Raw genomic sequence first — 16281 nt, 5'->3', positions numbered from 1 at the left:
GGAACTGATCCTACAAATACACTGAAAAATAGCACAGATACAAAGCTATTCATTACAGCACTCTCACTAACAGTAAATGTTTAAATGTCACCTAAATGCCCTTCAATCACACCAAATTCATCATGACATATCCATTCAGTGGACTATTTATTACACAGTCTTTAAAGAGAAAGATCTTTACATACTGAAGCATACGTAAAGATCTTTAAGACGCATCTTTAAGAAATATTAAATGACAAAAGGCAAGCTCCAAAACAGTGTGTGTTGTTTGCTACAATTCTTTTTAATGTTGTTCTACAAATAAACCTTTCCAGACTTTGTCCTTGACAGAAGACCAAACTGAAAACCAAAAGGACTCTGGGTCAATAAACACCATTTAAATAAATATTTCAAAAGTTCAGGCTATGGGTGGTAATCAATCGGAATGGAGCAGGAGAGTCTCAAAGGAGGATTTCTTGGGCGGGGGGGGGCATTTAAAAGATGTGATACCATCCTTAGAGGCTGGGATTTAAGAAGATCATAAAGCCTTCAACTTGAAGATGGATGGAAGAAGAGAAAGGCATTTAAGTTTTTCAAAAACAAGGACTCTGATACCTCAGAGCTCTCCTGGAAAAAAGTACTTGATGTTAAAATACATCCAAGCAGGTGATGAATCAAAATAATGGGATAGAAGGAACTGTAGTAAGAGAAATTGTGGGGAGCAGTAATTGCACATAAGTGCAAGAGTAAAAAATGAATGGGATATGGTCATAGAAAAAAAGTGATATTCCAACAGAGCAAACTAAACTAACACAAAACAGCAAAACCCTAACAAAAATGGGAGAGAGAAAAAGGGGAGGTGGGCTGAAGTATGGTGTCATTTACTTTTCCCTCTGTCTTAGCAGGGTGTCAATTGATACAACCTAAAATTAAAACATGCAATTTTGTTAAAAAGCTAGAGCGATTCCAACTTATCCTCATCATGTATTTTCTTAACCTTTTAGGGAGTTTTTAGAAACTACTATTTCTTGAGATGAAGAAATAACTGTCCTATGTCCAGCAATTTCTTATTTCACTTTGGCTTCTTTTACTTACTTTAAATTATGTTGTATTGAACTGAATCATTTTACATAAAACAAGCATATACAGTACCCCTCCTTAATATGAAGTTATCTATCTGCCAGGCCTTCTCCTTGTATACATGCATGAATTCTCTTGAATGAATCTCATTTAATAATGGTTATTTCATGATGATGACTGCATGAATTTTTTTAATCATCTTTTTTTCTATATTGCTTGAATTTTTCAATGATAAACAAATATCATTTGCCTGAAAACAAACCCGTTCTAAAGAAAACACTTTTCAAAAACTACATAAATTGAAGAAATTGTAAATGACATACCTGAAGAAAAATCACGTAATCAAAAAAAGCGACATGGATAATCTGAACAATTAGTAGAGATGAAGTCAAAGTTAGATTCAATTATCAGCAAGTGAAAAAGAGGAGAGATTATGGATAACTCTAAACAGTGGTTAAACCAAAGCTAGTCAAAGCACAGTACAAAATGATTTTAATGTTAATATAAAAATCACACCTAATATTTAGTAAGGTAACATTAGTATGCAAATATTCCAATATATATATTTTTAGAACTGTTCAGAAACTTCGCAGAAATAGGCTGAGTGAAAATGACCCAAAGGCTAGTATCTATTAAAACAGTCCGCTATTTTTGACTGCTCCTTGGCTGAACTCTTCTTCAAACATTATAATAATATGCCACTGAGTCTACTTTTCCCTTGAGAAGTAATCTGGAACACAGGTGCTGGTTAAGTTCAATGCAACCATATTGTTCCTGCCAGCTGGACATGCTCCCCTTCACCACACAAGCTCACGGTACCTTCATCACTCAAACCCCAGTTTCCTTTGGTATACCCACTCAGTGTGGAAAATCAATTACCCATTCCCTCGGGGTAAGCCCCCTCCCATTTTTTTCTCTTCTATGCCTCAGAGAGGTCTTCTACTCTGGAGGTTGAGCTCAAGAATCAATTTAGGGCTAAACTGAAAGGTTTTAGAATAGGATTTGTTAATTCCAGGACCCTGACCCCTGACCCTGAAAGATCAACGCTTTCTTTCCACTCTTCACTCCCAAATCACCAATATCAACAATAAAAGGATTCTACCATAAATACCAGTGGCATTAAAAGGAGAATTAAGAGAACACTGCGAACAGCTTTAAGCTAACAAACTTGACAATGTAGATGAAACAGACAAATTTCTTGAAAAACACAATGTTCTAAAATGGATAGAATAAACCACCTAAGTAGCTATGTATCTGTTATAGAAACTGAATTTGTAATTTCAAAACTTCTCACAAAGAAAACTGGCCCAAATGGCTTCACTAATGAATTGTACCAAACACGAAATAAGAAATAATATTAACCATCCACAAACTTTTCAGTAATAGAGAAGGAAGATATACTCCTCATTTCATTTTATGAAGCCAGTGTAACTCTGACAGCAGAACCTGACAAGAACATTACAAGAAAAGAAAATGACAGAGACTATCCCTCATGAACACAGATACAAAATCCTTAACAAAATATTAGGAAACTGAATCCAAAAATACAATGAAAGGACAACACATTGAGAACAAGTGGAATTTTTTTTCCCCAGGAATGCAAGGTTGTTGCAACATTCCAGAATCAGTGTAATTCACCACATTAACAAAGGAGAAAAACTGTACGATCATCATAAAAGATACAGAAAAAGTATTTGATAAAATCTAACATCCTTTCATAATAAAATGTTCTCAGCAAACTAGGAATACAAAGGAACTTCCTCAATCTGATAAAAGGCATTTGTGAAAAGCCACAGCCAACATTACACATGATGATAAAACACTGAACACATCACTCCTAAGGTCAGGAACAAGGCAAGGAGGTCTGCTCTTCCACTTCTATTCAGCACCGTACTGGTGGTCCTGACCAATGCAATAAGGTAAGGGAAAAAAATGAGCAAAAGGATAGTTTTTTAAAAAAGCAAAACAGTCTTTATTCACAGTTGATATTGTAGAATTCCTCCCACCAAAAAAATCTACAAAAATATAAATGGAATTTAAAGTAAAGTCAACAAAGTCTCTGGGTATAAAGTCAATAATGCAAAATTAAATTGTATTTCTATATAATTGCAACAAACAACTTGAAAAGTTAAAAATAAATTCTACTTACAATCACAGAAAAAATAAGTATCTAGAAATAAATTTAACAGAATACATTCTCGGTGAAAACTAGAAAACACTGTTGGGAGAAATTAAAGACCCTGAAAAGATGGAGAGACAGACCACACCCATGGGTCAGAACAGGGGTCGAGAAACCTTTTATTTATTTACTTTTTTGAATTTTATTTTGTTTTTTTATACAGCAGGTTCTTATTAGTTACCTATTTTATACATATTAGTGTATATATGTCAATCCCAATCTCCCAATTCATCCTACCACCACCACCCCCCCCCGCCCCCCGCTTTGTGTCCATACATTTGGGGAAACCTTTTCTTTAAAAGGCCAGATGGTAGATATTTTAGTCTCTGTGGATCACATGGTCTCTGTTGCAACTACTCTGCCATTGTAGCATGAAAGCAGTCATACACAATACATGATGAATGAGCATGGCTGTGTTCCAATAAAACTTTATTTACAAAAACAGGTGGAGGGGGCCAGATTTGACCCATAAGCCATAGTTTGCTGACCCCTGGATTAGAAGACAAAAAAATGTAAAGATGTCAATTCTCCTTCAAATAATTTATAGATTCAATGCATTCCAATCAAAATCCCAAAAGTTTTTGTAAATACTGACAAGTTGATAACAAAATTTTTATAGAAATGTAAGGACCTAAAATAGCCTAAACAATCTTGGAAAAAAAAAAGTTGGAGGAATTTATACTACCTGACTTACTATAAAGATACAATAATCAAGACAGCAGGGTACTGGGTTAAGGAAAAACAAAGAGATCAACGGAATACAGTCCAGAAATTGGCTACAGGTATGGGCAGCTGATTTTTTTATAATGTTGCCAAAATAATTCAATGGGGAAAAAAATTGTCTTTTGGACAACTAGATATTTATATGAAAAAAAATTGAATCTTGACCTATATCTTACATCAAAACCAAAAATTAACCTGAGATAGACTAGTGTCCTAAATATAAAGGCTAAAATAATAAACCTCCTCAAAGAAAACATAGGAGACTGTCTGTGCAAGTTGAGAGTTGCAATGATTTTGCAGAAAAGATACAAAAAGTTCTAAGCATTAAAAAAACATGGATAAATTAGGTTGCAAAATTTAAAAACTGCTCATCAAAGGATCTATTAAGAAAATGAAAAGGCAAGACAAAGACAGGGAAAAATATTCAAGATAACATATATCATTTCCAGATTACATAAAGAACTCCTACAAGACAAGACAAACCCAGTTTTTAAGAGACTTGGACAGATATTTCTCCAAAGAGGAACTATGAATGGCCAATAAGCATATGAAAAGATGTTCAACATCACTAGTCATCAGGGAAATGCATTTTAAAACCACAATGATAAAACAATACATACCCACTAGAATGGCTAAAATTAAAAAAAAAAAAAAAAAGTACCACCACCAAATGCTGTAGTCTGGTACAACAACTGTGGAAAACAATTTGGTAGTTTCTTACACATAAATTTACCATATGACTCAGCAATTTCCTATGTATTTACCCTTCAGAAATGAAAACGTTAAGTCCACAAAAACACTTGCACAGAATGTTCATACAGTTTTACTCATAACAGCAAAAAATTTTAAACAACACAAATGCCCTTCAACAGGAGAATAAACAAATTGTGATACATCCATACAATGGAACACTGCTCAGCAATGAAAAGGAAAAAACTACTGATCCATGCAAGAACATGGATGAATCTCAAAAGCTGTTTTACTCAGTGAAAGAAACCAAACGCTAAAAAGTATATACTGACTGATTCCATTTTACAAAGCTCAAGAGCAGGCAAAACTCTGTTTAGGGTATGGCGATCTAAATAGTGTTTGCCTCTGAAGGGAGGGAAGGAAATGACTGGAATTTTTTAGGGTGGTGGAAACATCGTGTATCTTGACTGGGGTACTGGCTACATAGTGTGGACATTATCCAAAACTCAATGAAATTCAATTAAGATCTGTGCATGTAATTACAATATGTAATTATACCTCAAGACGTAATTTTACATCTATTAAAAATATCACCACTCAATGTAGGTAAGGTTTTGATAAAATGATCACTCTGAGCTATAGTTCTTTAAACCTTTAAAAAGTTTTAGATGTTTGCATCAAGTGCCTTAAAAAAACGTGCTTACCCTGGAGGTCCAGTGGTTAGGGCTCCGCGCCTCCACTGCAGGGGGCACGGGTTCGATCCCTGGTGGGGGAACTAAGATCCCACCTGCCACATGGCACAGCCAAAAAAAAAAGTGCCTACCATAAATACATAATCAAAGCACAAAAAAAGTTCTAGCAGGATAAATGAGTCGTTAAGAATGCTTATCTATTAGGGTGGGAAGGAAGAGATGGTTAAGGGGCGCTTTCATTTTTTATTTGTATATTATATGTGTGTGTATACATTTACACATACATACATATATTCAATTTACTTTTTTTAAACCCGAGATTATATTCATGTAATAATTGTGTAAAATTTAAAACAATAAAACACAGCACTCCTAAATGTTCATACCCTTTTTCTCACCATTTCACTTTGCAAAATCTTCCAAATATATTTACAATAATTATGAGTCACTTTAATAATATTTGTATCTTAAATCCCAGGCTTTTACAAACTTGATCATAAACTTTATAGAGCTTTTCATCATTTCTTTAAAAAGAAAATATTTTGCTCGTGATAACTGCATATCTTCGTGAATATACAGCAAACCACTGAATTACACACTTTAAAAGGGTGAATTTTATGCTATGTGAATTAAATCAAAATTTTCAAAAAAGAAAGCCTCTTGCTTCTGAGATTACAATGATTCCTAATATTCTTTAATGTACTGATGGAACTAGAGACATTTTGTAGATGAATGCTTTAACACATTTAAGCAATTAACACATTTTTAAACGCGAAGTAATTATCAAATCTCAAAACAGGCACACTATACCAACTATGGAAGACTGCTAACAGCCCAAACATATATATCTTTTTCGCCTTACTAACAGGATCCTAATTTTGATCCTGTTATAAAATATTTTCTTCCAGTTATAAAATATTTTATAAAATATAAAACACACAACAGTTATAAAATATTTTCTTCCTTGGTCCCTACTGCTGTTCAGAGTAGCTGCATGATCCTATTCTGGCCAATGAGCTATAAATAGAAATCTACTGCTGGAACTTCCAGGAAAGCTCCTGGTTTCCCAATAAAAGAGGGAGAGACTTGGCTTGGGATACCCCAGCCATTCCCATCTTTTCTGCTTTGAAGTTGGAATGATGGCTGACAGTGCAGTAATGATCTTGTGACAGAACTGGAAACTAAAAGGAGAGTTCCTTGGATACCTACACCAACTCTGGACTGCCTGTTTCTAAACTGCTTATAATGAGAGAAAAATAAAAGCCTTAATTGGTTAAGCCATTGTAGTTGAGATTCTGTTATACGTAGGACAATATAATCCTGATACAATGATCAACAGAGTTATTGAAAAATATACACCATTATTATTTACTGATAACTAAACTAACACATCAATTAATTCAAAAGGAAAACCATCAGAGATCATACCTTAACAGCAGTATTTGGTTTCATACCACATCGGTACGTCTTTGCTATCTGTGGAGTCAGCTGGATTTCCTTGGTAAGTTGCCTCCATTTTCTACACTCAGGTTTTGTACATTGAACCTAGATGGAAAGTAAGAAGTCAAGATCAATGAGTTGGCACCTCCTGAGCTAGCATTTCTATCTTCCACCTCTCACTTTGCCATCTTCTTCACATGATTTGGTCAACAACCGTTCAGCACTTCCAAGTAAATACCTTTTCTTCCCCTTGCGCCATCGCCACCCATAAAATCCACTTTTACCCCATCAGTCTAATTTCTGATTCAATACTAGCTCAGGCCCCGAGAAGTGCAAAGGGGATCTTAGTACTGTTGTCAGAATGGCTTTCTAGCTCTAACCTAGGGAAACAGAGTTAAATTTAGTTGCAGGTAGTCAAAAAGTATCACACTAAATGCAATGTGGTATCCTGGATTGCATCCTGGAACAGTAAAAAGACACTAATGAAAACACTGAAGAAATCCAAATAAGTCTGTAATATACTTATTAGTACTGTACCAATGTTAATTTCTTAGTTCAAAATATAATCCTGGTGTGTTAGATGATAACAGTAGGAGAAACTGGGTGAAGGATATACAGGAACTCTGTACTATCCTTGCAAATTTTCTATAAATTTAAAATTATTCCAAAATAAAAAAGCATGCAGATATCCATCTGCAGAAGAATGAAGTTGGGCCCCTACTTAATACACATACAAAACTTAAAATGGATCAAACACCTTAATGTAAAGAGCTAAAATGATCAAATTCTTAGAAGAAAATATCAGTCAATCTTCATGACCTCAGATTTGGCAGTGGATTCTTAGATATGACACCAAAAGCACAAGCATCAAAAGAAAAACTAGATAAATTGAACTTCATCAAAATTTAAAACTTCTGTACACTACAAGACACTATCAAGAAGTGAAAAGACAACCTAAAGACTAGGAGAATATATTTGCAAATCACTTATCTGATCAGGGCCCAGTATCCAGAATAGATAAAGAACACTCACAATTCAACAACAAAAAGACAAAAACCCAATTTAAAAATGGGCAAAAGACTTGAATAGACATTTCTCCAAAGAAGATATACAAATGCCAGCAAGCACAAGAAAAGATGCATTAATAGTCATTAGGGAAATGGAAATTAAAACCACAATGAGATACCACTTCACGCCCACTAAGACAGCTATAATTTAAAAAAATGGTAAACATGAGTTGGTGAGGATGTGGAGAAATCTGAACTCTCATACATTGCTGGTGGGAATGAGAGATGGTGCAGCAGTTAGCTATGGAAAACAGTTATCAGTTCCTCGAAAAGTTAAACATAGATTTACTATGATCCAGCAATTTCATTCCTAGGAATGTACCCAGAAGAACTGAAAACAGATGTTCAAAAATATTTGTATACAAATATTCACAGCAGCACTGTTTGCAGTAACTGAAAGGTGGAGATGACCCAAATGTCCATCAACAGATGAAGGGATAAGTAAAATGTGGCAAATCCATAGAGTGGAATATTATTCCCCCATGAAAAGGAATGAGGTCCTAATACATGTTACAACAAGGATGATTCTCAAAGGCACTATGTTAAGTGAAAGAAGTCAAATATGAAAGGTCACATACTGCATGATTCCTTAATATAAAATATCCAAAATGGTAAATCCATAAAGACAGAAAGCAGATTAGTGGTTGCCAAGGGCTGGAGGCAGGGAGGAATGGGAGGTGACTGCTGAATGGGCACAGGTTTCCTTTGTGGATGCTGAAAATGTTTTGGAATTAGACAGAGGTGGTGGTTGCACAACATTGCGGATGTACTAAATGCCACTGAGGTGTATACTTTAAAATGGTTAATTTTATGTGAATTTTTTGTGAATTGAAAGTTATGCGGGGACTTCCCTGGTGGCGCAGTGGTTAAGAATCCGCCTGCCAAAGCAGGGGACACGGGTTCGAGCCCTGGTCCAGGAAGATCCCACATGCCGCGGAGCAACTAAGCCCGTGTGCCACAACTACTGAGCCCAAGTGCCACAACTACTGAGCCTGCGCTCTAGAGCCCGTGCTCCACAACAAGAGAAGCCACCGTAGCGAGAAGCATGCGCACTGCAATGAAGAGTAGCCCCCCCTCGCCGCAACTAGAGAAAGCCCGCTTGCAGAAACGAAGACCCAATGCAGCCAAAAATAAATAAATAAAATAAATAAATTTAAAAAATAAGTTATGTGAGTTTCACTTCAATTAAAAAATGTTTAAGTATGCAGAGAGCTCAAATTACCTGTAATATTAAATAAATTAGCAAATCATTTATTAAATGATGCTATATTTATATTATATATGCAATTGCTAAAATATGTTTTCAAAGAATGGCTAGATGGAAAATTGATATAAAGTTAATTAATAAAAAAACTCAGTTAGCAAAAACTTACATGCAAAGTATGATTTTAAACCTAATTTGGATTTGTATATAAAGCATGAAATTGTGTTTAAACATACACAGAAAAACATGAATAGAAAAAAAGATGAGAGAGATATGCACCAAACTTAGCACTGACTATCACCAGCTGGTAATGAGTCTTTAGTTTCTTCTTTACACTATAGGTTGAATTATGTGATTTTTCTACAAAAATCAAAAATGTGATTTGCTTTAATAGTTACAGAAAGAATAAATGTAATTAAAGAAGACTTTCCTAAAAATTGGTATTTTCATCCATTCCTCTTGCATTTAACTCTACAAATCCTTTACAGAACAGTAAAGCATTATCTTCTTTACCCAGTAGGGGAGCTGCTGGTCTGCCATGAAAGCTTTGGGACTAGGTTCAGTTTTTCCATTGCTAGTCCATATTTTTTTCCATGTAGTATATTTGTCATATCCATCCTTATGGCTGAAAAAGAATAAAAATAAATATATCAAGCTATAAGTTATTCAGGTTTTCAAAACAGGTGGCAGAAATCTTACATAAAGGACTTAACCAGCCATATCATAAGGAGGGGGTAGTTATCATGGCACCCATAAAACAGGTTGCATTCCTATCAGTTTTAGTACTTAAAACTATCAAGAAGGGATGGTTACCTGTCTGTCCAGCACCCTCTAGTTGTCAGCATCCTCCCCCTAACCTTTGCATTCTGCCCCCCATGCATTGGCACAGAAGAAGCAGCTCCTAGATTTTTCAGAAGTTGCAAACTAAGGAGAATAACTGTCTCACAGCAGATGCTTTTTGAGTGCTGAGTATGCACACACGTAAGTGTACACACATGCAAACTACAGCATCAAAGTCCTGGCCCACCTGTAGTCAGCACAGGTGTGGCTGAAACAGTGGAATAATTCAGTAAGCCTGGGGGCTCAGTCATAACCATCTGACCCCCTCCACCACCCAAGCCACCATCCCTTCCACCACGGAAACCTCAAACAATTATCAGAACAAACCTTCTATAGTAATGGTCAAAGCATTCATTACAGAAATGCTCCCCACAGGAGAGGTGATACCACCGGGATGTGTAGCCATTTTTGGCACATCTGAAAACAGCAAAAATGGGTAGCTTTGGTAATGAATAAACATTTCTTCTCGTTTTTTTTTTTAACATTTATCAAATCGCTTTAAAAAAAAAAATTAATCAAGCACCTCCTATGAGCCCATTTTGCCTTACCTCCAACAATCAGAATTACAACAACCAGAATTATAACAGGGGAATCCTAACAACCAGATTACAACAGGGGAAATGGAAAGGCCGACTGATACATAACAATGCATGGTGAGGACACAGGGACTTAGATCAGTGGTACCCATCGGTAGGGCCTGGGACTTAGCAGTTTTATCAAGACTCCACGGAGTGATGATAGGGTTTTAGACATGAAAGAAGGGATGCCAGTGGCCTTGCTGCATGTGGGCAAAGAAGCGAAGTGTGGTCTTTAGTAATAACATCTGGCCCGATACTGAACAGTGAACGAACCTGGCCAGCTGGAATGGGACCATCCAGGAGGCAATCTAGTAAATATAACCTACCACACAGCCAATCATGTAGTAAAAGAATTAAATATCATGCCACTGTGAACAGTAACACCACCACCTCTTTGTGATTAAAAAACAAAACAAAAAACCAAAAACAACAACAACAACAAAACCCAGGATATGTTTTCCAAGTTTTACTGAATGTTAACTGAAGATTTTTCTCTGGAAGTAAAAGGTTATGCTTGGGTCATCCTAATAAAAATGGCAAGAGTACAGTTAGCTACACAGTTTTAATGAGACCTGTATACATCTGTTGGAGGAGAAGGTATGTTATATGAGGGAGAAAAGCAGCACAGGGAAATAAGCATATACTTGTCTCTCCAGGGAGGTCAAGGTTCTCTCTCCTCTGCCCCTACCTCTTACCCCCAACCCATCCTCAAACTGTCCCCCCTGCCATCCTCTACCACCAGAGGTACGGCCATTGTGGATGGGACTTGAGGACACGGATTGGCAGAGCAGAGCTCTGGGCAGAGCTGGGCGTGCTGTGCACAAAATGGACAGGCAATGTCTCTGTTGTTGGATAACAAGTATCTCTATGTATCTTCAGGAAGACTATCTTTGAGGATGAATGCTCTCACCCGCAGGAAGGTGAGGCCAAGACCCGCCATCTAAACAGACCTTTCAGAAGCGCTTGCAAAGCACACGGGACACGCGGCTGTACAGCCGGCTTTTTCGCATTTCCTGTACTTCTTCTCTGACCCACCATCTTCATCCTCGTCTGTCGTCTCTGTGGCCTTTTTCTTCGCCTGAGAAACAACCAGCTGAGGTTAAGAGTACACCGGCAGGGCCAAAGGTAAAGGCGGTGGGAGGTTTACTACTGAAATCACTTCCATGTTAGAAGTTCTAAACATGAAGATCAACAGCATCCTGGCAGTGGGGGAGGGGTTGATGATACAGCCATTTCCCTGAGACTGCACTGTGCAAATAACTCGTTAATTTGCTAGAAATTTAGAACTAGCACTTTGACAACAGCTCTCTGAGTAGAGAACTAAAATGCATATGAGCTTCTCTTAGGAAAAAGCTGTTTCAACTATACTTCAATTAAAAAATTAAAAAAATTTTTAAAAGCTGTATCATCAAAAATAAAAGCCACTCTCAAATTAAGATTTTTTTCTTTACTTAGAGCAGTTATATCCTCTCAGTATTATAGATTTTAAAAACTAGACAAATTCTAGAAAAAGAATTACATCATTCAATATTTTTCTTTAAAAAAAAAAAAAAGTCCTACAAGAAAGACGGCAGCAAGTAACCTGCTAACAGCACCCAACCAACTACAAGCTGAGGTCCAAATTCCTATGAATGACACCAAGCAAAGCATGATCTGGCCCCAGCTCATATCCTGGAGGCAACCCTACAGCTGTGATTCTCTGAACACCCCATGCTGATTCACACTCTAGACCTTTTATCTCTGCAGTTCCCGCTGCCAGACACACTTTTTCCCTACATTCTATCGCTTTATCACACTGATTGTCCCAAGGTGAATTTCTCCACTAGACTGCAAGTCCCTTGAGGGCTCCCCAACTCTAATTCTTCAGTCCCAATCACAGTAAGTCTGTTGTTCAAAACAGGTGCATTGAATGAACAAATTAGTGATACCTGCCTACCGGAGCTCCTCAAAGGAAGGCTATCTGGAGAATGATCAAAAGATGCTTTTTTCTTTGTCCTCCCCCGTGGGGTTGCCATTGTATCAGAAAATCTGCAAAAAACAAACAAACAAACATTAAATATTAGCATCTGCTAATACTTTCAACACTCTGGAGTCAAGTTATTATGTAATTTAGTTGGTAAGAGTATATGTTCCGCAGCCAGATGGCCTGAGTGTGAAGCTATTGCTTTCAAGTTACTTAAGCTCGCTAAGACTACGCCTCAGTGTTCTCATATATAAAATGGGCACAGCCAGAGTGTACCCTAGCATTGGTGTGAAGATTAAGTAAAATAACTAATTTAAAGCACCAGGCCTGGTGTAAGTACTCAGCAAATGTTATCCATTAGTAGTATGTACATTTACATATAAAAATGAGAAACACACCACACGAATGACCAATAAACAATTGACACTACTGTTTATAAAATTCAATGAGTAAAAATATCTCATTTTTGTTTGTTATGTTCCTCTCTATCTCACTGCATCTTCTTAGTTCCTGAATTTTGCTCTCTTATTATACTTTAAAAAGAACACTCATTCATTCCTTCTCAATAAAACCCAACAAATAAATCTTAGGCACACTGTCTAGGCACTACTGAATATAGGAATCTGGGTTAGATAGTCTAATCTGGGTTATGAGTTCTCAAACTAGTCTAATAACAGCACAGTTAAAGAAACATTAAGAACCAAAAGTCTACACGAAAAATAATGCATAAAACCATGAATGATTAAGTTATCATATTAGTATTTTTTCAATTAAATTCGATAAGGAATGAAAAATGCTTAGCATAAGTACTCAATAGTGTATGGATCCTACAATTATCACACATCTCCTTCCCTGATCCATATTTACTACACACACATACACACACAAAACGATAGCATGAGAAATAAACAGGACATACCTATGGATAAGGAAATGGAAAGTGGAAAAGTGTTTTTATCTTAAGATATAAATCCCACATATATGATCTTAATCTTGGGGAAAAGCTTGAAAGGGCTTGTAGTCCTATTGTTTCACTATAAACTGTAATCCTATTGTTTGCACTAACATTCATAAGTGCATTTTTCACGGATTATTAACATCACGTGTGAAGACTTTCAGTCTGCCATCTATAACAACTTTGAGAAATCTTGACACCGATGTTACGGATGGTTTTTCTTTGACTCAGTCTTCACTTTCTCAAAACCATTATGTTAGTTGTGAACAAATATACCTTATACATATTCTGAAATGCATTACAGTTCTTTAACCATTAAAAAAATTGCCATTAGTGCCACAGCACTCATTATACAGTTGGATAAAGAACTAATGATTTTAAAAGTACTACTGTCTACCTATAATTCTTATACCCAGAGAAGGCTTTCTGGATCACATTTTCAAAATTTTGTCCAATCTAACCAATCTTTTTATGTAAAACATATATCCCACATTATTCATAAAATGAACCATGAATAAAGCATGTGTAAACATGTATACAGTATACGTTAAGTATTGCAGCAAAAATATTTGAGTCTAATGTGGGGTTTAGGAACATAAACAGAATCAGGTTCATGCAACATTTGACAGTGTTACCTGGGCAAGCAAGCACTCTCAAAAGAAAGCTCTCCCAAAAGAAAGCATAGATTCTGGAAATTTCATCAAACATTTTAACCCAACTGTATACTGAAAAACATGTATTTGATTGCAATGAAGAATGATGTAATTCAAGAAATGGTTAAGAGGAAATGAAAACATTAGCTATAAAAGCCATTAAGAAATCTGTGTCATCTGGGAAAAATATGATTGAAGATTTTTAGGGCAGTAATTTTGTCTTAGTTAATTATACAATTAACAGTTATGTAAATTCATCCTTTTTTTGACACTTACTGTAATCTCTGTATTTTCACTGTTGCTGGGTTCTTGGGGCTTAAAATTGAGGAAAAAAATTTAAGTTGGAAGGACTACAGTTAATTGTGCTTTTAAGTATAGTCTTAGAAATATGATCAAAAGTGTCATTAAAACAAATTAGTTTACTGGAAGTGCTTTCCCACCTGGTTCTTCAAATTAATAAACTCACCTAACGTTAAGAATGATAAATTTGTTTCAGGTTCAATATGACTTTATAGGCATGTTTCTTCCTAATTTTAAATTCATAGCTTTTGTTTTCTTTCAGTATGACAAAAGAAAAAAATGGTTGGGGGGGCATAAATATATAAGTGAATATATCAATGTCTAGATTTCTACTTTAATAATTCCCAGGATTTTTTCAGAAGTAGCTTATTCAAAAAAACTTTTTAAAAAGACACAGAATTCATAAAAATATGAATCTAAAGAACTCCAGGTTGGAATAAAAATTTATAGTGGTGTTAGCATAATTTCTCAAAACTGGACAAAATACTAGAAACTTCTTCAGAGACAAAAGGAGCAAAAGTTTCCCTTTGGGCCACCTGAAATTCTACCCACAATAATCAAATTTTCCGAAATATGGATCCAGTTCAATTGCCCGAATGCTTTGTTGACCACTTTCTCTGCGTGGAAGATAATTAATTATTAATGGTCATTTTCTCCTGTACCTCCTGACGAAACCTTCCCTCCCACTCGCCTTCCTTCTACTAAAATAGGTTTAAAAAAAAAAAACAAACCAAAAAACCAACCAAAGTGTAAAAGCCTCGAGTTGTGTGTGCACAGGTGGAGTGACGGATCTCCCCAAAGGGAGTGGTCTGTGGACGCCCGTACGCTCTCCCGAAGGAGGGCTGGGCCTCCAGCTGGCTAGGTTCCAGATCACGGAACCCCAACTCATTACAGCTGGGCCTGCCCATTCCTTCCTCTTTCACCTGCCGGCTGCTAGGCTGTTGACTAACAGCTACCGTAATCAGGCCGCCCCCTAGGGGTCCCGGGTCCCGGCGGAGTTACCCCAGCAACCTGGCAATGCCGATCGCGTCTCAACGCGTGGTCGCGGCGCCGCAGTCGAACTAATACCACCTGCGAGGCCGTGCCGGCTCCTCGCCGCCACGCTCTCGGCTGGGAAGAACGGCCAGGGAGTTCCTACTCCCGGACTGTGGGTCCCCCCACCCTATTCCCCGCAGCTGGTACTCCCCAGGTGACAGGGCACTGACAGCCCCCAGGAGGGAGCCCCAACATTCCCTGTGCCAGATGCAGCCGCCTCGCTTTCTGAAAAGCTTTCTCGTCTCTTCTCCGAAGTCGGAGAAGCAACAGCCTCCCCGGGCTCACCTTTGCGCTGGAGGCGTGCAAGGAGTCGCGGCGAGAAGGCACCGCTGTACAGAAAGGAAATATTGCGGCGAGGGGGGGTTAGGAGAAACCCGCAGCACCGCGATGAATCGGGGAACCCGGTCGCTGCAACACCCCAGCCCGGGAATTCCCTTTCCTCAGGCTGGGATCCCCACCTCTCACACCCTACCAATCCGGGGAAGGAGGTATAGCCCCGAGGGCACCGGTCCGCCTCCCACCCGGGCAAGGAGCGCTGCACAGGGGCAGGAGAGCTTGCACCCCGGCTAAGCTGCTTTGTGCAGAGCTGTCACCCGAAATCCGCCGCCGCCCCCACGCCCGCCCCCGAAGCCGCGTGCCCCCCACCTCAGAGCGCAGGCGAGACCTCGCGCGCCGCCCGGGGCTGCGGGCGCCTCTCCGGAGCCGCGCGCCGAGCGCACAAGACAGCAGGATCCGCGCCGCGAGCCGCAGCCCCCGCTCGGCCGCCGCCGCCGCCGCTGCTTCCGCCCCTGTCACGACGTGACCCGGGGTGGGAGGAGCCGGCGGGACGAGGGAGGAGTAGGGTCCCCGCCTTCGCCTTCGCCGCGCTACTCGCCCCGCCCTGGCCATTTCCGCCGCTGAGCA

General features: G+C 38.2%; 1 protein-coding gene across 2 annotated transcripts in view; it reads right to left on the bottom strand.

The window, feature by feature from the left end:
* Positions 1–16134, bottom strand: part of KDM1B (lysine demethylase 1B) — a 54813-nt gene extending 38679 nt beyond the window's left edge. The window contains exons 1-6 of one of the 2 annotated variants that reach the window (XM_061194850.1): positions 16024–16134; positions 12401–12500; positions 11423–11550; positions 10222–10311; positions 9568–9679; positions 6772–6888 (exon numbers count right to left, since the gene is read on the bottom strand). In XM_061194850.1, coding sequence (XP_061050833.1) covers positions 6772–6888; positions 9568–9679; positions 10222–10311; positions 11423–11550; positions 12401–12487 — 534 coding nt within the window. In that variant the 5' untranslated portion in view covers positions 12488–12500; positions 16024–16134. The remainder of the gene's footprint in view (positions 1–6771; positions 6889–9567; positions 9680–10221; positions 10312–11422; positions 11551–12400; positions 12501–16023) is intronic. The other variant, XM_061194851.1, reaches the window with a different exon arrangement.
* Positions 16135–16281: the final 147 nt, after the last annotated feature.

Source organism: Eubalaena glacialis, chromosome 7 (genome assembly GCF_028564815.1).
Source record: "Eubalaena glacialis isolate mEubGla1 chromosome 7, mEubGla1.1.hap2.+ XY, whole genome shotgun sequence".
In the NCBI taxonomy this organism is placed as follows: Eukaryota; Metazoa; Chordata; class Mammalia; order Artiodactyla; family Balaenidae; genus Eubalaena; species Eubalaena glacialis.
This window is presented reverse-complemented; position numbering and strand designations above follow the sequence as displayed.